The sequence below is a fragment of the Schistocerca gregaria genome, chromosome 3 (assembly GCF_023897955.1).
Source record: "Schistocerca gregaria isolate iqSchGreg1 chromosome 3, iqSchGreg1.2, whole genome shotgun sequence".
NCBI lineage: Eukaryota > Metazoa > Arthropoda > Insecta > Orthoptera > Acrididae > Schistocerca > Schistocerca gregaria.
The window spans coordinates 413,953,510-413,976,893 of record NC_064922.1 but is presented as its reverse complement, the minus strand read 5'-3'; the positions used below and the strand labels follow the sequence as shown (position 1 = coordinate 413,976,893).

Sequence of the window (23,384 nt, the reverse complement as noted above, 5' to 3'; positions counted from 1 at the left end):
TGTGTGCGTCGGTCGTATGCAGTCCTGATTGTGGCGCTCACCTGCACGGCGCCAAACACGCATACGACCATCATTGGCACCAAGGCAGAAGCGACTCTCATCGCTGAAGACGACACGTCTCCATTCGTCCCTCCATTCACGCCTGTCGCGACACCACTGGAGGCGGGCTGCACGATGTTGGGGCGTGAGCGGAAGACGGCCTAACGGTGTGCGGGACCGTAGCCCAGCTTCATGGAGACGGTTGCGAATGGTCCTCGCCGATACCCCAGGAGCAACAGTGTCCCTAATTTGCTGGGAAGTGGCGGTGCGGTCCCCTACGGCACTGCGTAGGATCCTACGGTCTTGGCGTGCATCCGTGCGTCGCTGCGGTCCGGTCCCAGGTCGACGGGCACGTGCACCTTCTGCCGACCACTGGCGACAACATCGATGTACTGTGGAGACCTCACGCCCCACGTGCTGAGCAATTCGGCGGTACGTCCACCCGGCCTCCCGCATGCCCACTATACGCCCTCGCTCAAAGTCCGTTAACTGCACATACGGTTCACGTCCACGCTGTCGCGGCATGCTACCAATGTTAAAGACTGCGATGGAGCTCCGTATGCCACGGCAAACTGGCTGACACTGACGGCGGCGGTGCACAAATGCTGCGCAGCTAGCGCCATTCGACGGCCAACACCGCGGTTCCTGGTGTGTCCGCTGTGCCGTGCGTGTGATCATTGCTTGTACAGCCCTCTCGCAGTGTCCGGAGCAAGTATGGTGGGTCTGACACACCGGTGTCAATGTGTTCTTTTTTCCATTTCCAGGAGTGTATATAAAGCCACGTATAATACAAGGCCTTCGTTGAAACTGAGATGACAAACCCCCTGGTGATTACAGTACTGATACTACTTTTGTTACTGTTTGGTGAGCTTTATTTGGAACTGTATATTGGCTACAATGAATAAGATTTCTTTAACTATGAACGCGAACGCGAATTCTTTACAGACGAATGGAAAAATTGGTAGAAGCCAACCTCGGGGAAGATCAATTTGGATTCCGTAGAAATGTTGGAACACGTGAGGCAATACTGACCCTACGACTTATCTTAGAAGAAAGATTAAAGAAAGGCAAACCTACATTTCTAACACTTGTAGACTTACAGAAAGCTTTTGATAACGTTGACTGGAATACTCTCTTTCAAATTCTGAACGTGGCAGGGGTAAAATACAGGGAACGAAAGGCTATTTACAATTTGTACAGAAACCAGATGGCAGTTATAAGAGTTGAGGGGTATGAAAGGGAAACAGCGGTTGGGAAGGGATTGAAACAGGGTTGTAGCTTCTCCCCGATGTTATTCAATCTGTATATTGAGCAAACAGTAAAGGAAACAAAAGAAAAATTTGGAGTAGGTATTAAAATCCAGGGAGAAGATCGCCGATGACATTGTAATTCTCCCAGAGACAGCAAAGGACTTGGAAGAGCAGTTGAACGGAATGGACAATGTCTTGGAAGGGGGGTATAAGATGAAAATCAACAAAAGCAAAACGAGGATAATGGAATGTAGTCGAATTAAGTCGGGTGATGCTGAGGGAATTAGATTAGGAAATGAGACACTTAACGTAGTAAAGGAGTTTTGCATTTGGGGAGCAAAATAACTGATGATGGTCGAAGTAGAGAGGGTATAAAATGTAGACTGGCAATGGCAAGGAAAGCGTTCCTGAAGAAGAAAAATTTGTTAACATCGAGTGTAGATTTAAGTGTCAGGAAGTCCTTTCTGAACGTATTTGTATGGAGTGTAGCCATGTATGGAAGTGAAACGAGGACGATAAATAGTTTAGACGAGAAGAGAATAGAAGCTTTCGAAATGTGGTGCTACAGAAGAATGCTGAAGATTAGACTGGTAGATCACATTACTAGGAGGTACTGAATAGATTTGGGGAGTAGAGGAGGTTGTGGCACAACTTGACTAGAAGAAGGGATCGGTTGGTAGGACATGTTCTGAGACATCGAGGGATCACCAATTTAGTATTGGAGGGCAGCGTGGAGGGTAAAAATCGTAGAGGGAGACCAAGAGATGAATGCACTAAGCAGATTCAGAAGGATGTAGGTTGCAGTAGGTACTGGGAGATGAAGAAGCTTGCACAGGATAGAGTAGCATGGAGAGCTGCAGCAAACCAGTCTCAGGACTGAAGACCACAACAACAACTATGAAATTACTTCAGTCAGCTCAATTTAAACACTATTTATTAATATCAAATAACTTTTCATCTCATAAATATTTCAGAATACACTTCCAGGTGCGGCTCTTGGTTTTGCATACAGCAGAAGGCTACGACATTTGTCGATCGTAATTAACCTAGACCTCGGGCTACGCTGCATATCAATGCGTCACCACAACCAACAATCTCCAGGTGGGGGGGGGGGGGGGGAGGGGGAGTTTCTATGTCATATTCTAGCCAAACGTTGTTTACATAATGTATCTTCTTTCCGTTACATAATCAACTACTAAATAACATCCAAAACTAACCCCAAGATAAAATTTATAGGTAGCTTATTTATACCACAATGTCATTTCCCGACAGTTTACCACAACAAATCGTATCAAAAGTCGTGTTTTGGAGAGATCTTTAATGCAGTTCATGTTGGCTTCACTGCAAGCTTAACGTTTTTGGTATTGTCATTTCTAAACTTCAAATGTATAGTGTTTTGAATGCTCAAGCCGCGGCGTTAATGAGTTTGCGTGACGAAACAGTGATGTTTCCATGATGTCACCGACCTTGTGCTGTGATTGGCTGACATGAGCAACCAGAACAACTGCAATGGTAATTTCTACACTGTATTTGTCGTGTTTGTACTCGTGTATTACAAAAATATGCATTTTAAGCGATAAAATATAAACAAGCACTCAGCTACAATGTACATTGCTCTGTTAAAATTGCGTGCATACCGTTTCCTGTTTTCACACAGTTTTTGTTTTTAAACCGTGTTTGCATCGGGTCTTTGGCCCACCAAGTAGCCACACTTTTATCCTAACCACATGTTCCAAAATTGACCTGATACATTGCACACTGAACTCGTATTGTTTTCGAACTCGCAGTACTCTTCTGTTATTCGCAAGAACGTCAAATTCATTATACCCTTGCACAATGCATTCATAGAAAGGAACTTGCTAATAACGCACCCAACCCGCAGTCAGCAAGGTAGGTAACTAAAGTAACGTGGCATTTTTCGCAAGTTTTGTCCTCTATTCGTGAAACTCTCGATAGGTAGTGATACTTGCGTTATCGTACTCTAGTGCATTCTGGCGATACTCTTGCAAACTGATTTCAACAGTGGACTGAATAGTCAATGCCACAAACAAAAAACTGTCAACCATTATCACAACAAAATACTAAATGTCGATTAACGACGCATCAAAGCACAACAGAGCTACACAGAGACATGGATTCGATAGCGAAGTTTCAGCATCTCTGTTCGTTCCTTTTTGATGTGAGCAGTGGAACATGAAAATTATGCGCAGGTTGGTAGGACACTCTTAAGGGGGTATTAGGACGCCAACTCATTCTCTGGTGATCCTGCTGTTAAGCACTGTTGGCGTCTGCTATTATATTACATCCAAACATGTAAGGGACTGTTCCCTTACAATTTCCTTCACCTTATTTACGTATAATACAATACTGGCAGAATTCCTCCAGTACAAGTAACCTTTGTGGATGGCAGCACTAACAGCATTGACACTGCATTGCAATAGCAGAGATAGTGGGAATTAAGATACTTGATCTAACGTATCTCGAACAGAATGACCTCCTCCATGTCAGACAGCACGGAATCTAAAATCATCGATTATGTGAGATCCCACCAGCTACTTTCTATCATGTGACATTCTGAAAGCCATGGATCTAGGCAATTAGGTAGTTTCAGTACTTCTAGATTTCCAAAAAGCATTTGAGCCTTTACCACACCTACGCTTATTATCAAAAGTACAATCGTATAGGATGTCCAGAGAAATTTACGACGGGACTGTGAATTTTTAGGTAGAGAGGTCACAGCATTCTACCTTGGTTGGAGAGACATCAACAGATGGAGAAGTAACTTTGGGTATACCCCAGGGAAGTGAGTTGGGACGTTCACTGATCATGTTGCATATTAATGATCTTGCAGACAATATAAATAGCAATCTCAGACTTTTCACAGATGATGCAGTTATCAAAATGAAGCACTGTTTCAAAAAAAATTCAAAAGTATTCATTCAAAGTGGTCCGAACATTGACAACTTACTTTAAATGTTCGAAAATTTAGAATAGTGTATTTCACAAAATGAAAAAATTAATGCACTATGACTAAAATATCAATGAGTCACGGCTGAAATCGGTCAACTGATACAAATGCTCAACATTTTCTACAAATAAATGTGGAACGACCATGTAGGCCTAATCATAGGTAAAGGAAGTTGCAGACTTTGGTTTGTTGGTAGAACACTAATGAAATGTTATTAGTCTACAAATGAGACTGCTTAAAAATCACTCATGTGGATGTAGATGTACGATAACTCAGATGCAGGTTGCTGACAATAAAACTGAAGCTGGCTTGGCAGTGGCAATAAACATTTCATTGTCCTCTTTTCCATGTAGTCTAACATCTTAAGCTTTATACTAGCAATGCAAAAAAATCTGTCTTCTAATATCATTATACTGAAGTCTTAAACTTTTCTACAAGTTTATACACTTAAATATTAACACTAAAAATAATAATAAAATAGTATATTTCTTTGTTTTCATGCTCAATTAATCGTATATCTATTAATTCTGCGAAGATTCAATGTTTAATAGATTAGTTTACGTTCCATTTGGAATCATAAATATTTTCTTTATCTAAAAAATCATTACATAGCGTACGCATATCACATAGAAACATTTTTTTATGCATTTCACACAGAAAGATTTTGTTTACATGTTTTTACTTCTTGGGCGCTTTGTACATCTTCCCTTCTTGTTTCCAAGGCGGTTAGAATACTGGGAGAAGCCCTTATGCAGGACAAGTGATGCGTGCCTCCGCAATATTGGTGAATCTTAGTGAAGTGTTTGTATTGCAGGACTGGTCTCTAGCCTCACTGGAACAGGAATGTTCGTCTGTTTTGCTGCGATGTACACCAGCTTGACGATTGAGTACCGGCGTTAAAAATTAAGTTTTCAACTGTCTGATGATGAGTATACATACACAAAAGAATATTCTATCAGAGTACATACCGGCACTCAGTGTGGAACGTCAGTTCAATGCATTAACGTCAAGAGGGTATGCCCAAAACAGGTTTTTAATGGAGAAAGAGACATCTAACACCCACCAAGATGGCGGACAGGTCTCAACTGACATCTGTGCTGAACATAGATAACACTAATTCCCATTTCTAGTTTCTTTCATCATCCACATTTCTATTTGCAAGCTCTGGTCTTCTTCTGAAGGTCCTTGGCTTCCATCTTCTTGTGCTGTCTTCTTGACTACTTCCTGTTTGATGGATTTGGGTACGGATCTCGTCGCTGCTATTTGTTTGTAGCTGGTTGTATTAGCTATACTCTTAGTTCTCATAGTAACAACATTCTGACCGTATTATTGGTCTCATTATTTCTGCTAAATATTTTTGAGCATTTAATCCGGATATATTCAGGATAAGGAAAAATATTGCACAGGATCAGCGTCTTGTTTTTCTTGACGTTGAGTAGATGGTGCACATTTCATCCAATGTATCGATTCCTGTTTTTGTTTAATTGTACACTGTGAAATATCAGCGTTCTTTTTCTCTCCTGTGCACAGATGAAAGAAGAGTCACTTTTTTTTTTATTTTGGCACATACGAGATGACTGTCAAATCCAAATAACACATTGCATGACAGTAATAAATTCAGGAGAAAGTACAATTTTATTTTTGTGAACAGTTCGAACCAAAGAATGTTTCTTTTTTAACAGCTCTGTAGACCAAGCTGCAGCTAGAAAACCAGTTGGCTCCCATACAGGCTGTCCGGGTTACATATATAATAATATAAAATGTAATAACTTGAGACGTAATTGAAATACCTCTTGCCGATTTGCTTTTGCAAGCATGGTAACTCAAAATGTTTTATATGTTTGCTTGTGGCACTTGGTACAGCGGGTGTATGCACATAACTGCTTTGTTCATTTAAACGCGCATAAGTAGCCACGTCGACTCTACAGCGGATGATGTTCCGTGTGCTTTCCCTTGGAGATAAGGTCTATTAAACTGGTGACGTAATCTTTCAATAAGATGGCTCAGAATGCCATTTTGCAAACATTGTGAGGAATTTAGTCCATCGATTGCTTTGCCCTCTAGCCACTTGATTTTTTTCTGTGAGGGTTTATCAAGAACGAAGTGTATCGTACACCAGCTAGATATCTACCAGATCTGCGCCAACGAATTCGTGCAGCTATTGCAGACAGCTTGAACAGAGGTGGAATAGAGACTGGATGCTTGTCACGCCATTAATGGTGTGCATAGCTACGCGTATTTGTGTAAAAAAATCATTTTGAGTTGCCATACTTGTAGAAACATACCATCAATAAATATTTCAGTTACTTCTCAAGTTATTACATTTTATAGTACTGTATGTTTGATCTGAACACCCTGTCTTTTTTTTTCTTGATGCAATAATTTACCAACAGCCGTATGTATTGTAGAAATTTATTTTATTTTATGAACTTCTATGTGCTACCAGTTTCGGCATTACATTGGTGCCATCTTCAGGCCCGACTCGTCATAGTCGTAAAATCGCTATACACGGAAGGAGCCATATAACTGGATCCGTGGATCAATGGTCCTGCAACAGCTCTTGGTGGCCAGGCGACACAGACCGAGGTGGTTTGCAGCCTTTCTTGGTTGACGCTTCTACTTCCATTCTGTTGGTTTTTCCCAAGTAGAAACTGTTATTTTCAAAACTTATTTCAGATTATCACCATCTGTCACTAACACGTTCTTATATGCCAGTTCTTCGGACTCATCAGATGATTCTGAATCTGATTTACGTTTTTTCTTCTTCAATTTCTTCAAGTAATTTCTATATTTGTCTTTTGTTTCCTTTATATGTACACATACTGTACACCCTTGAGTTGTCACCATACAGTGATAGCAAGCAAACTGAATCCAAGATTTTTATTTCACTTGGAAAGCAATTAGAATAACGGCACTAGACAAATATGGGTTCACTTAATGCAATACGAAATGCGACAACAATGAAACGGCAGTAACACTAAAAAAACTGACATTTGGCACTATTTTGATTCTCGTTATATTAGGACAGGCGTGAGGCGTCCAGAAGACTCCAGTGTATGTTTTTGGCAATTACACAGTTTAGTGCATTCAAATTTAATTATTTACATAACTGTTGTAGACAACTATGAAAATTTAAGTTAGTAATATTAGCACCACCACATAAGGGCTAGTACGTTTTCACAAAGAAATTGTTTACAGGATATGGTGATAACCCCACAGAGTCACAGAGCCAATATTAAAAACTGATAGGATTATACATACTGTATTAACAGTCATAAAATTCGATCATAAGCAAATATTTTTCCACAAACTATGAACAGATCAGCTAAATTTCATCTGAAATTGTAAATAAGAACAATCTGCAGAAACATCTATTAATTGTAAATGAAAGACAAAATTTTGAAGACAGAACCCTAGATGCGGAATAAATAGGTCCATTTAAAATGCAATATTTTTGTTTCTGTTTGTGTTTTAGAAAATCCAAACAAACCACAGTTAATCATGAAGCCTTCAGTACCACTTGTGTGCCTTCAGTACAACCCAAAGGACCCTCACGGTCTTGTTAGTGGCTTGTATAGTGGCCAAGTGGCAATATGGGACGTCCGTAGAGGTTCCATTCCAGCAGAAACAAGTCTTTTGGAGGCGAGTCACAGGGATCCTGTCCACAATGTGCTGTGGCTTAATTCTAAAACAGGGACAGAGTTTTTCTCTTCTGCAACAGATGGTCAGGTTTGTACATCTATCAATTTTTCATGTATGCTGTGATGTGTTATTGCTTTTAATATCATGCAGAATTTATAAATGCGTTTCGCTATTTAAAAAAAAAAGGGCTATAGTGTTAACAAGTTTGCCAGCCAAATCTTACGTTACACTCAAAATACGGAAATGAGCTACTCATATGAACATTGATCAGAGGTATACCCATCTGATACTCTTATATCCATCTCCTGCTCTCTTTTCACAACAAAATTTTGGTACCATCAGTAGCCACATGTTCAATTTTATAAAATTATTCCTTGTAAATAGAATTGGATTATTATATTTTTATTTTACTCTAAATTCAACACAACAGCCAAGGAATACTAAGGTTTAAAATCCCACTGATTTTGCCATCAGAGACAGAGGAATGGTTCAATTATTGAGCGTTGCCATAAGTGATTTATTGAAGCCAAGAAAAGCCAAACATGAGTGGTTGGATGGAGATTTGAACCCAGCACTTCGAGAACGCAAGTCTAGTGCGTTGAATACTTTACCGTCCCACTTGTTTTCAGTTCCTACACTTTGCTACTTGCCTAGATGCCTTCACTTTCATGGAAAGTGTACTGGCGTTAACCAGTACTTATTTCCCCACATTTTCTGTTTGTCTCTCTTCTTTTTCAACCATCTTCTTCTCCTTTTTCTTTATTTTACTTATAGTTTGGGTGTTTTATACTTATTTTACCTGTAAATAATATTTTTACGAAACTGAAAAATAATTCTAAGAAAATTTGCGCCGAGTTTCTTTTACATGTAATCAGTATATGCACTCGTATAATAAATGACAGCCAAACAAACAGCTAGATGAGGCATTGGCCGTATTTCCATTTTCTTTTAATCTTCTTCAGAAAAAAAACCAACGGAAAAGGAGAAAGGGATTCCACTATGCTTGTTAGCTTTTAAATGTGTGCCTGATAGAATATACTTCTTCCATTAAAATAGTCTTACTTAGCATTCATATACTTCACGTCTCGTTTCAGTACTTTACTCTTATTGTCTTGGGTTCTCTGGTGGAAGGTAAATTCATTCACGTTCAGCTTGGTGACAATTGATTTATTTATTTTGGTTCAGATTACAACAGTGTTCTTCAGCCCACATCCACATGTGGGGGGAGGGTGTCAAACCCACAGTCCTCAGCAGTGAAGCATTGTCATACAATTACTTGCGGCTGCCAAACTCAGTGCACGTCAGGATCAGGGCAGCCTTATGTAGTAAGCATTAAAGTCCAGTAGCAGCAGACGCTGCTGCTGCACTCGAACGCAGCTGTGTCACTAGTAAGATGGGCTGTTGATCTGCACGAGCCATCGCAAGTGAAGCCAGCAAGGCTTGGATTGAACTCCAGCCTTGGCACCTGGCTGGCAATGGCGAATGTCCAGAAGATCAACAGCTAGAGATCGCAGTTCGACACTCGGCCTAACGGTATGGAGGCTGAAACCACAAAGCAGACTATTCCTTAGGACAGGCAGTAAGGAGGACTGCTCCACAGGAGTGCATGAATGGCACAGAGGTCAACAGGATTGGGCTCGTTAATAAGCAGACGATCCAAGTGTCATATAGATCCTCACTTTACCACTGCTGAAGCGTCCAACATTTTGGTAACGCTGTTGGTCATCAACTGAGTAGTTTTACTGGTGGACTGAGGTGGTCGTGGTAGCGGAATTCTGCACTAGGCGATTACTGTAGCGTGAATACAAGGACGAGCAGCTGCACCAGCCAGTGCTGATACATTTTTCTTATGTTCCAAGAATCTGACCCTCCGAAATCCGTGCTGCAATTGTATCTGGAACTATTATACTTTTTGCACTGTTCATGCTGGACATACTTCTCATTGAGCCTTTGTCTCCCTGTTTTCACCTGCCAATCGGCCAAATACTCTACTGGCCATTAAAATTGCTACACTAAGAAGATGACGTGCTACAAACGCGAAATTTAACCGATAGGAAGAAGATGCTGTGATATGCAAATGACTAGCTTAGCAGAGCATTCACACAAGGTTGGCGCCGGCGGCGTCACCTACAACGTGCTGACATGAGGAAAGTTCCCAACCGATTTCTCATACACAAACAGCTGTTGAGCGGCATTGCCTGGTGAAACGCTGTTGTGATGCCTCGTGTAAGGAGGAGAAATGCATACCATCACGTTTCCGACTTTGATAAAGATCGGATTGTAGCCTATCGCGATTGCGGTTTATCGTATGGCGACATGGTTGCTCACGTTGGTCGAGATCCAATGACTGTTAGCAGAATATGGAATCGGTGGGTTGAGGAGGGTAATACGGAACGCCGTGCTGGATCCCAACGGCCTTGTATCACTAGCAGTCGAGATGACGGCCATCTTATCCGCATGGCTGTAACGGATCGTGCAGCCACGTCTCGATCCCTGAGTCAACAGATGGGGACGTTTGCAAGACAACAACCATCTGCACGAACAGTTCGACGACGTTTGCAGCAGCATGGACTATCATCTCGGAGACCATGGCTGCGGTTACCCTTGACGCTGCATCACAGACAGGAGCCCTGCGATGGTGTACTCAACGACGAACCTGGGTGCACGAATGGCAAAACGTCATTTTTTCGGATGATCGATGTTCTATTTACAGCATCATGATAGTCGCATCCGTGTTTGGCGACATCACAGTGAACGCACATTGGAAGCGTGTATTCGTCATCGCCATACTGGCGTATCACCTGGCGTAATGGTATGGGGTGCCATTGGTTACACATCTCGGTCACCTCCCGTTCGCATTGACAGCACTTTGACCAGTGGACGTTACGTTTCAGATACGTTACGACCCATGGCTCTACCCTTCATTCGATCCCTGCGAAACCCAACCTTTCAGCTGGATAATGCACGACCATATGTTGCAGGTCCAGTACAGGCCTTTCTGGATAAAGAAAATGTTCGACAGCTGCCCTGGCCAGCACATTCTCCAGATCTCTCACCAATTGAAAACGTCTGGTCAATGGTAGCCGAGCAACTGGCTCGTCACAATACCCCAGTCACTACTCTTGATGAACTGTGGTATCGTGTTGAAGCTACATGGGTCGCTGTATCTGTTCACACCATCCAAGCTCTGTTTGACTCAATGCCCAGGCATATCAAGGCCGTTATAACCGCCAGAGGTGGTTGTTGTGGGTACTGATTTCTCAGGATCTATGCACCCAAATTGCATGAAAATGTAATCACATGTCAGTTGTAGCATAATATATTTGTCCAATGAATACCCGTTTATCATATGCATTTCTTCTTGGTGTAGCAATTTTAATGGCCAGTCATGTATTTGCAGACATATTTGGAACTACCCAGCTGCTGTGCTCTCTCTTCATGAGTGTCGACATTGTTTGTGGAAAGTCAGTAAGTGCGGAATTTCGTTGACTTTACACTTTTCGCAGTAATAGACGGCGCCCATGAAAATCAAGACCAAGAATGTGCCTGACATAGACATTTCTAACGTAAAGTATTATTGTTGACATCCTTTGTGGTATTGCATTATGTGTCCCAGGAGTAGTTCCATTGAAATTAAGTTATCCTGGGTAGATACTATTTGATCAAGGAAGGAGAGAAGCGCCAAGTCCAAGGTGGCGATTAGGCGATTTTCACTGGGCTGGGTGCCAAAAGGAACGCCAAGCTGGTAAAATTCTGAATCGGTGGTGTAATGTTTGCAAGCAATCGAAAGACATGTCACAATTTATGCTGTTGATAATCAAACCCTGATGCATTAGTTACAGGCATTGTATGTTACTTAAGTGACACTGAATGTAACATGTGCAAATGGTGATCACTCGTCTTGCCACTGAAAAAGCTAACGGGACCCAATTCTTTGAAAAAGATCCACCACCTCACAAGCACTTCTCCAGGACACTCATATGCAGGTTTCGCTGTGTCGATCAAGCTAAGGTCACACAAGCCTGTAATGACATGGATCAGTTTCATGGAGCATACTGTGATTCAGTTGGATTGTCACTTTAGTGCATTTAGAAAACTGTGTTTGGGACTTCTTTTAGGCCAACTAGTATAATACCTTGAACCCTCAAACATATACAGGCTGGCTGCAACTGCGACAGAGATTCCGTGGCGCCGTTAAATGGGCTTCGTGTGCTTTGGAGTAGTACATGTCAGAAACTGTAATCTGATGTTGACAAGGGACATCATTTCAATAATCTGACAGGCATTTTCTACGCATAGTGAAAATTATGTACTCTGGTGCACCTTTGAGTTTTAAGCTGATACTGTACATGGTAGTAAAGTATTCCAGTCACTATGGTGACTGTTCATGTAGTAAATCAACTTTTAGCTATAGTCTTTTGCACTTGCTCTGTTCTCTCATTAGGCTGCAGATGCAGTGTGCTTGTGTGTAATTTCTGAATTCGTAAGAGCCAACATAACTGCCTTTTCATCTTGGACATAAAATTAATACGGTAATGGGTTATCATGGGCCTTGGAATTCCAAACTTCAAGATCCAATGGCTAAGCATTGCACGAGCTGGTGCCGTTGCTTGTTGACCCAGTATAGCAATCACAGATACAAGGTGCAAGAAGCGATTAATAACAGTTAAAAACGTAACAATTTCCTGCTATTGTCTATATGAAGGTCTCATGAATAGGCATGCCAGTTAGTTGGATTGGTTATCTCGCCTCTGGTAACCTCTGCAATGGGACTCGTTGGTGGCTAAGATCCACTCTGGGTGCACAGTGTGTACAGTTCTTTACATATTGCTCCATGCCCCTCTTCAGGTTCACCACCAATAGTTCTATGCGACACATCGTTCTGTAGTCTGTCGACCTCCATAACCCACCAGAATTGAATTGTGGAATTCGTAAACTTGCTGGCAGCACTGTACATCAACCACCCTTGGTTTCCAGAATGAGATTTTCACTATGCAGCGGAGTGTGCGCTGATATGAAACTTCCTGGCAGATTAAAACTGTGTGCCCGACCGAGACTCGAACTCGGGACCTTTGCCTCTCGCAGGCAAGTGCTCTACCATCTGAGCTGCTGACAGTCTGGGTCAGCAATTTGTAGCATTTACATGCACTTTCCGATTGAGGCTGCCAGTATTGCTTCGAGTTTTTCCTGTATCATGCATCACTTTAAAGTCAAATTCACTGAGCTGTAACGTCCATCAGGTTAAGCTACTAGTCAAATCCTTCAGTCTCATATTTTAATGCTGTGTGATCCGTTACAGCTTTGAAGTGTTTGCGATTCAAATAACAACGGAAATATGTGATACCATAGATAAGACTGAACATATTTTTTCTGTTGTGGAATAATTGATCTCCACTTTATTTAGTTCGCTGGAAGCATAGGCAATAAGTTGCTCCACTCCATCTTCATCTTGACTTAATACCCACCCTAAGACGTGACTGCTAATGTAGTGTCACTTTCTAGTCTTTTAACAAAATTATAAAGTCTTTCAATAAATGTAACAAAAAGTGGTGAAAAAGCTGACATGAGGTATTGCACTGGCAGTCACAAGTGGGAGCCACAGTGTGGCGACAAGTGTATCAGAATAACATACACTTAAAGGGATTTCGTGACGAGGCTAGCAGCTCTCAGCAGAAAACTGCACCGCACAGTGGAAATGACCGTAGCAGGAGGGTCGACGTCATTACAACAGTGTAAGTCTCTTGTTAAAGGCGATGTGAGTAAGTGCCAGGATTTAGTGAAACAAATGCTCCTCGGAGCAATATAAATATGTCAGAATTTTGAGACATAAGAATTCTCATTGTCGGAATCCAGCAGCACTGTCACGATTTCAGGGTCGTGCAGGACAGTGAGATGACTGGGGATTGCCAGTGGCAGTGGTGGCCTGCACCTGCTGCCACCAACACTAAGATCCTTAGTGACTTGGTGCCACAGCACTGTCACCCTGCCACCAGCATTTGCTGCTGCCAGCATTGAGTTCCCTCCATGTCTCCTGCCATAGCGCCAGCCACCATCTGACTCCTGCCAGAGAGCAGTGGGTCGAATCTCACGCACAGCAGTCTCCGCACAACTACAGTGAATGTGTACGGAGCCAAGGAGCCATTCCATGTGCTGTCCCTGACAGAACAGGTCCGCATTACTGACGTCACTACCGCGGTGTACAGAGACTGCCGTCCATCTGTGGTCCTGCCATCAGCACTGTGGGCCGCCTATGCAGCCTCCTGTCACCAGGACAGAAGTTGCCGCCTCTACATCAACACCGGCCAGGGTCAAAAGAGCGAAGCATGTTCTGTCTCACTGTGCCTCGATGAAGCATGTACAGAGATGGAATAAAAAGCCTTTTTCTTGTCAGCAGTGTTCCCTCCGGGCGCTCTGCCCTGTCATCACCACCATTCATTGCTCCGAGTACAACTGCACTTATCAAAGAGCTGTCGCCAGCAACTGACATAGCCACAACAGCAGAGGGTTTGTAACACCGCAGCGCTATGTCTGAGCCACAGCCCACAGTTTCTTCGCTTGTAGTGAGTGAGAGTATGTTGTCGTGGGGTCGAGGATTAAATGGCATGCTAATATTAGGGTTACTTTAGGAAGCAGTTTAAGGGGAACTCTAGAGATGACCGGCTAGTAGCTGTGAATTGTGCCCCTACACGACCTTACCGGCATGTTGGCAAACTCAAAAGGTCTACTGCCATTCTGCATAAGGGTTAGTTTTCACTAAATAGAGGTGTCGCAGGATGTGGGTACTGCGATGTTTGCGTATGACTGGTTGTGGTTAACTATTAATACGCGCTCATCTGGAGATAGATTGGGTCGAAATTCGAAGGTAGAGTAGCAGTTTGAAGGGCAGAGCAGAAAAAGTGCCAAGGCAATATAACACCCCCCCTGCTTCCCGGGATTTGCGAAGTTACAAGTTGACAATGGCCGTGAATCATGAATTTTGACTCGCGTCGGGATAAGGCATCCGAATCCGAAGTAAATAATGATTATTCCGCGGGAAACAGGAGACGTTATAAGTTGATCGTTATTGAATGAGTAATTTCATTCAATAACGATCGGTAAATGAAATAATGGAAATAATTTGGAAATAAATTTTACCAGTGGAAATTTTGCCGAAATAAATGATTAAGTTGTGAAAGCAATTAAAAAATCGGTCGCCAGCTCAACTGATGAGCGACAGTACTGTTAAGTACGTGAATAGTTGTGTCAAAAATAACGTTTACCTGTTTGTAGCGCAGCAGGTGGAACGGGACTTTTACGCAAGTGCTGTGTCAGGTTCAGTAGTCATGTAAAACAATGTCATAACAATCTAACTACATTTATTTTGTTCATAATTTGTCAGCTAAGTGCAATTCTGACAACACAGATAATTATCTATCGATATTTTGAATAATGGACTGTCATTCTGTCTTTAAAATTAGGTACTTTGCACAGTTTAATCTACTGATAATGAAATATATTGCCAATAATTGATTAACTATGTTTTGACTGATAATAATTTATTAATTGGGGGATTGTCAGGTGGAATAAGCTTTATAGTTTCATGACATATCCTTGAATTAACTTCAGCTGAATATGTATTGAAATAAATCTTAGTAATCAAATTTATTACTTCAGTTTATTATTAAGTTACTACGGTTGGCGTAAGCTTATTAAGTGCAACAATTAACTACGATAACTAGCCTGAAATTTACTCTTCACCGTCCATGCAAATAATTTGATAATTAACATATTTTCTCTTGATAATGACGTGACACACTCGGTTCAATAAGGTAAGGATTGGAAGGAACCTGCTTGGTGTTATTGTCGGGTGGAATGTAACTGCAACACTTCGATTATAAGGTGCATGTTATTAATTGTTAAACTTCAGAGAAAAGCACAGTCACTGGCAAGCCTTCTACAATTTTATCCTACGAAAATTACGTAGATCTTACTTCCCTCGTTGTCGGAGGATCGACGAAATTCCACGGCAGCGACACAATGTGGCAGCGGGCTTTTACTGTTGCGACTTGGGCCCACAGTGCGCTTCACACATAAGTCCTAGTTTCTTCAGCACTATGCCCATTAATCCATAATGACTTGCCCGGCCAGGCTTCCAGATATGCCGACCATTACTTTCCCGTCGTACTTAGATCCACACACTAGCCGTTAGATGTAACACAGCTAGGACCAGCAGCACTCGACTGTACGTCCTACTCCGAGCACGGCGTCACTGCTACTACTGCCCGCTGGCGCGCTGCCGCGCCCAGCCGTACGACAAAACAATCTCTCTGACTTCAACGTTAACTAAATACACTCCAGGAAATTGAAATAAGAACACCGTGAATTCATTGTCCCAGGAAGGGGAAACTTTATTGACACATTCCTGGGGTCAGATACATCACATGATCACACTGACAGAACCACAGGCACATAGACACAGGCAACAGAGCATGCATAATGTCGGCACTAGTACAGTGTATATCCACCTTTCGCAACAATGCAGGCTGCTATTCTCCCATGGACACGATCGTAGAGATGCTGGATGTAGTCCTGTGGAACGGCTTGCCATGCCATTTCCACCTGGCGCCTAAGTTGGACCAGCGTTCGTGCTGGACGTGCAGACCGCGTGAGACGACGCTTCATCCAGTCACAAACATGCTCAATGGGGGACAGATCCGGAGATCTTGCTGGCCAGGGTAGTTGACTTACACCTTCTAGAGCACGTTGGGTGGCACGGGATACATGCGGACGTGCATTGTCCTGTTGGAACAGCAAGTTCCCTTGCCGGTCTAGGAATGGTAGAACGATGGGTTCGATGACGGTTTGGATGTACCGTGCACTATTCAGTGTCCCCTCGACGATCACCAGAGGTGTACGGCCAGTGTAGGAGATCGCTCCCCACACCATGATGCCGGATGTTGGCCCTGTGTGCCTCGATCGTATGCAGTCCTGATTGTGGTGCACACCTGCACGGCGCCAAACACGCATACGACCATCATTGGCACCAAGGCAGAAGCGACTCTCATCACTGAAGACGACACGTCTCCATTCGTCCCTCCATTCACGCCTGTCGCGACACCACTGGAGGCGGGCTGCACGATGTTGGGGCGTGAGCGGAAGACGGCCTAACGGTGTGCGGGACCATAGCCCAGCTTCATGGAGACGGTTGCGAATGGTCCTCGCCGATACCCCAGGAGCAACAGTGTCCCTGATTTGCTGGGAAGTGGCGGTGCAGTCCCCTGCGGCAGTGCATAGGATCCTACGGTCTTGGTGTGCATCCGTGCCTCGCTGCGGTCCGGTCCCAGGTCGACGGGCACGTGCACCTTCCGCCGACCACTGGCGACAACATCGATGTACTGTGGAGACCTCACGCCCCACGTGTTGAGCAATTCGGCTGTATGTCCACCAAGCCTCCCGCATGCCCACTATACGCCCTCGCTCAAAGTCCGTCAACTGCACATACGGTTCACGTCCACGCTGTCACGGCATGCTACCAGTGTAAAAGACTGCGACGGAGCTCCGTATGCCACGGCAAACTGGCTGACACTGATGGCGGCGGTGCACAAATGCTGCGCAGCTAGCGCCATTCGACGGCCAACACCGCGGTTCCTGGTGTGTCCGCTGTGCCGTGCGTGTGATCATTGCTTGTACAGCCCTCTCGCAGTGTCCGGAGCAAATATGGTGGGTCTGACACACCGGTGTCAATGTGATCTTTTTTCCATTTCCAGGAGTGTATGTCCTGACTTGCCAGTGTTAAATATTACATAATTTAAACATAGTATTTACAATACATATTTACACTAGACAATACATTGTATACAAACAGTTTCATGTGTTAAGTAAGCGACAAAATTCATAGCAAGGACTGCGTTGTAGCATTACAGCAAGAGCCAAGGGGATAAAACCTCTGTGATAGGTCGGGCAGTCATGCAAGGATAGGCTTTGCTAGTAGTGAATATCATGCATGTCAATACCTTTGACGTTGTGCGGTGCTGGTACTCGGCGGTTGCACTGGGTGCCGCTGTTGATCTCTCGGTCAGCGTCAGCAACCTGTAACAGTTAGGTCCATCAATGTTTTGTGTCCGACAGGTCATATATCAGATGCACAGTGTAGGGTGATGTTGGTGATTTGTTTGTGCGTCAGTGGGGGAGCTCATCACTTTCCCTGCTGTGGCCTGTTGGTCGGCTTTAATAGCAGCCGGTATATCCAGTCATCGTTGCTGATATGCAGGGGATTACAGACGTTTGTCGCTTGTTAGTGTATGTTAGCTTGCAACAGGTTGAAACGTCCCCTTAGAAAAATGATACAAGACTGTGCTTAAACTGACACACAATATTTTTTAGCGCAACGCAATCTGACTTTCAATAATCCCTGCAAAAGAATGGCCCTGACTAACATTAACCTATACCTTTCACAAATCACTTACCTCACAAAAAATCTTCGTTACTCGAACTACTGCAATACAGCGAGCACCACTACTGCCAGCTAAATAAAAGATTCAAACTACGGAAGGCACTAACTACTAATAGGTATAGTTAGCAAATGAAAGATTTTAATAGTCAAAATATATATGATAGTTCATGACATCCAGTCTTACAAATTACAAAACTCCGCCATCTCTCTCCCCACGTGCACCACTGCTGGCGGCTCACGTCCAACTGCGCAACACTACGCGCTGTTAACATCCAGCTGTCGCTGCCCAACACTACAATGGCAGACAACAATGTAAACTAGCTACAGACTTCACACAGCACAGCCAGTGATTTTTATGCAGAGCGCTAAGTGGCGCTACCAATATAAAATACCTAAACAGCCTACTTACATAGCCCCCATGCTCCCCACAAAAAAATTTTACAAATTGTTTTGGGGAGTGGCCAATACAGATTTGAAAATTTTTTTCATAATTACAATAACAAGGAAATGAAATGCACACACTTATCGATACAATGTTGGTCAAAAGCTAAAATTTTCTCACAGTCCATAAAGAAAGTCCTGATCGTTCATCGCAGTAAAATTGCAATGTTTTTGTTCAATGTCTGAGCAGTAAAAGAAAATGCACACGGAAGTAGTGGATTTCCATGCAGTCTTGAAGCAGTAGTGTTGTCCTTCCAACGGAAAGACATGCTGACAGGTAATGGACCACAACAGAGCAAACCCACAGCAGAGTCAGTCGAAGTTTTGAAGAATATTGGTAGGTTGGTCATCACAGAGCACACCCACTGTAGTCCTGGTAGAGATTACTATTGGTGGGCCAACAGAGGTGCAGACCCACTGCAGTCCTTGTAGAAATAATGGTATTGGTGGGTCATCAAAGGTGCAGACCCACTGTAGTCCTTGTAGAAATAATGGTATTGGTGGGCCATCAAAGATGCAGACCCACTTTAGTCCTTGTAGAGATGGCCAGAAGCCATCTGTTGCGACTGCGCAGGTGCACAATCACCATCAAAGAGTCTTGCAGAGGATACAGCAAGTCTATAAATCACCACTTGTCCACTCACAAAGAATTTGTTTGAAATGTCCTTAGAACCAGCAATGCTGTTATCCACCCCTTGCTGAATTATTAACACATGTGCAAACACTATCAGTCCCTACTTCTCACATATTGTCCATATACTATGACCAACAGAAATGTGTGCAGTGAAATGATACTTAATTTGAAGAATTGGTGTCTATACAATTCTAAATTTAGAACATAAAAATACAATTACAAAGGCACAAAATACATCATTAAAGAACATAAAAATACAGATAAAATTTGTAGTAATACATGCTTTACAGAAGAATCGAAATAACATATACATCAGTGTTACAAAAATTATGACATAAGTACATACATAGAAGATCAGAATAACTTTTGAAACATCAACTTCAAACATGAGCATTAGAACAAAACAGAATAAATAATGTGTAAACATCTTTATGAAGTAAATAACATGTTATTAATGCAACTTATATTTGAGGATAATAGTATTCCTCATCATAGTGAATGTAGCTTAGTATTAGAAGAGAAAAAATTCTATGAAACAGTACACAGAGACAGGAAGAAAATAAATACACAAGGGTACACAAACACATAGTGGGATAACACAAAAGGAAAGGACAGGGTTTGTTTTCAGGGTAACATTTGGTACTGGAGTCCAACCCAAAACTTCATTCCATAGATCGCCCCTCTTATTTCAACATTTGCTCCAGCCAAAAAAAATCTTATCCAAGCATTCTTTCTGCATTCTGTTCTCATCCTATTTCAAAAATAGTTTTCCTCCACTGTACACTACTTTTTTGGCCAAACCATTTTCTTATAGCTTCTCAATGCTTTTCTTCCAATTCATCATAGTTAGTTTCTTATATAGTCTACCCCCCTTTAAGCTAACTTAAACCTACTGAGCTCAGATGCTAAACTAAGGGACGAGGCAATGCAGCAGCACAAAACAATTAATACAAACAGCAATGATAAAAAAATGCAAGTAAGCATAGGGAGCAGCAATAAATGTAATAATTTATATCTAAAAATGACAAAGCTGAAGCAGAAAAAATATTACAGTAAAAATGTTTAACACCTATGTCACATCTTAACACTAGAGTGATGCATCACGAAAACATACGCTAGCAGATAAGTTACCAAATCATTAAAAATTAACTATACATTTTCTGTGAGGGGAAATGTCTACTTCTGTTCCTCCTTTTTTACGAAAGTACATCATAAAACTATTCTTTACTGGGTCTGTAGACAGAAAATATTTGTATTAGTACATGTCTTAAATTTTATTTTAACCAATGCTGCAGTGCAGATATAAACTGAATATTAAACAAAATGAGCAATCTCTCAGCTAGAAAGGCATTAGATATAAAATGTTTCTCATCATTTCATTGGGCATGTTAGTAAATATCATAAATTAAGAGCTCCACAATGTAATCATATGTTTCAAGTTTGAGGGTGTCGTATTTGCGAAGCTTTCTACAAAGGACTGTCAATAGTGAGGATAATGGTCTTTTTTTTCTGTGCCTCTGAAAGGCACACACTAATGGCTTGTTTCCAGGTGGCTGTCGCGCAGCTGGGTGCCCACGACGCATTACGTGCATGTGCTCACTTAACTGTCTTACCGAAATATTTACGACACCAGTTTCCGCTACAGTGGCAGTCTCATATAAAAAATTTCACAGGTCAAGAATTTGCGTTACACATCTGTAGAAACAAAATTCTATTAATATAACAGTGTCCAAAAAGTTTTCGTCGGCATTGTAATACATTCAAGCACTTACATACATTTCATGACTCTTAAAGTACGATTCTTGGTTTCCAACAAACTTTTTCACAAACCAGAGTCCCTAACCACTACTCATTATTCCTTACCTTATTCGTCGACACTTCTTCAATATTTTATCATAACAGATACGTAGCATAATCAAATAACTCATATAGCATCAGCTTATTGATCGTAAACATACCTCAACAGCATAATACACATAGTCATCGTAATAATAACATCATAACACCTCAGTAAAATTCTCAAAATCGTCGTAGCTTCCTCCATTAATTTCAAAACCTAAAAAAATTCTCTGCTCATGTCAAAAGTGTCATCTACCTCAAACGTACTTTAAAAATCATGATCACATACCAAATACATCATTCAAACCTCTCATAGTATCACAATGGTTCCGAAAAAATATGAACAGTTCACAAAGTACAGACAAAATACAGTTTCATAAGTGTGAAGTTATCCAACATGTAATTACGTAAACATCTGTCACTTACGTAGTAAAATAAATGTTTATCTCTCCCAGGTAAATGATCAGATAGCTGTGTAATTTATGTTTTAGAGAAATATGGTACCGATGTGTAAAGTCGTATAAGTAAATACCATATTAGCTAGGGCTCCTTGTGGTTGCCAGACACATGGTACACAAAGTAGGCGTGACCCCCCTGAGGATTAATGTAATTATATCCTCAGGTGTTACAGATTACAGCAATGGAATGAAATGTATCACGGAAAACCTTTCTATCATTTTTCTTCAAATATCTTTAAAAATAAATGTTTTAAGTACAAAATTAATCACTCAAATACATGTACTGTAGCGCTAAACTGTGCGTCTTGTTGTAAGATAATCTCTGTGGAAGTGTCGTAGTTATCGTCCTCCGAAAGCTAAGTTCTGCAGAAGTCAATGTACTTACCTCATGTAAACAAAAGTGAAATGCTTTGCGTATAGATATCTTGGTTATTACGCTTATTGCCGTGATGAAGAAAGTACTATAATGTAACGTATTGTTGTGCTACGATAAAGGCTCTCATTGTAGCTATACCACAAAAGTTACTACTAAAACATGTTTTACTTTCCAGAATAATACAGAAAAACTGTGCAGATATAAAACAGATACACCGCAAAAGTAACAATGTAAATCGTGTCACATATTAGTAGCGTCGTGATATAATCGTGTAGTTATCAGAGAAACCAAATGCTAAGTCATCTTTAATCTCACCGAATGTACTTCAAATAAAGAATGTATTTTCAAGTAAACCAAAATGTTGCATTAAAATCTCGTTAGCAGTACTGGTAACTGTTCTAAGTATGTAAGCCTTATAGTCGTTATGTAATCGTGAAACTAACAAGCAAGAATGTACAAATAACAACACTGTGTCGTTTGTTCACTCTAACAATGCATTCGTAATTTCTGTTTAAATAAGTTCTCTTGGTTCTTGACTGGATATTTAACATCAAACATGGTTGCATGTTAACAGATTCTAAGTCTGACAAAGCATACTAGAAATGTGAAGTGAAATGTTTTATGGCAAAGACAAAGTTAATAAGCAGATTATATTTCAATAAATGGTTTTACATGTGAAATGTAGTACAATCCTTTACTCTTACTAGTGCTCAGAGTTAACTTGAACGCGATTATCATGTTGTATACGTCGGTAAGGAATACTGGAATTTTTCTCAAGGTTAGCTTTGTTATTTTTCTCTAAGCCAGCCGGCGCACGCGGCTGCCTGCGGTGCGAGTCATTGTCTGCTATCTCTTTGTTGGTGCGCGCCGTTATTGGGATTTGGAGACCAAACTTCTACAAATTCACTTTGCCGAGGAGGCCCTGCCCTGTTTGAATCCCGCCAGTTCTGCTGCAATTCAGGTCTGTCGTTACGATCATATCGTATGTCGTCATGTCGGTAGATTCCATAGTTTCTTTCTTGTCGTTCACGTGGTGGAGAATTTCTCCCTGAATCGTAACTGCGCGATGGACCGTTGCGTCTTAAGTTATTGTGTCTCCCTTGATAATAATTATTTTGGTTTCCATATTGTCTGTTTCTCTGATTGTCTCTGTGATAGTCATTACCGCGGAGAGGTGACCTTTCCCTGTAATAATTACTACTCTGCCAACGGTTGTCATATGGGTGGTGTCTGTTTTGGTCACGATTTACGTTGTACGAATAGCCTTGTCGTGTATTATTTCTGTCATCGCGGAATTGTGACAGA

The 23,384-nt window shown here is 41.8% G+C and overlaps 1 protein-coding gene across 1 annotated transcript in view; it reads left to right on the top strand.

The window, feature by feature from the left end:
- The window catches only part of LOC126355389 (dynein axonemal intermediate chain 2), a 211,055-nt gene that overhangs the window by 94,878 nt on the left and 92,793 nt on the right, over positions 1-23,384 (top strand). The window contains exon 4 of the mRNA XM_050005684.1: positions 7,733-7,986. Within this exon, the coding sequence (XP_049861641.1) occupies positions 7,733-7,986 (254 nt within the window). The remainder of the gene's footprint in view (positions 1-7,732; positions 7,987-23,384) is intronic.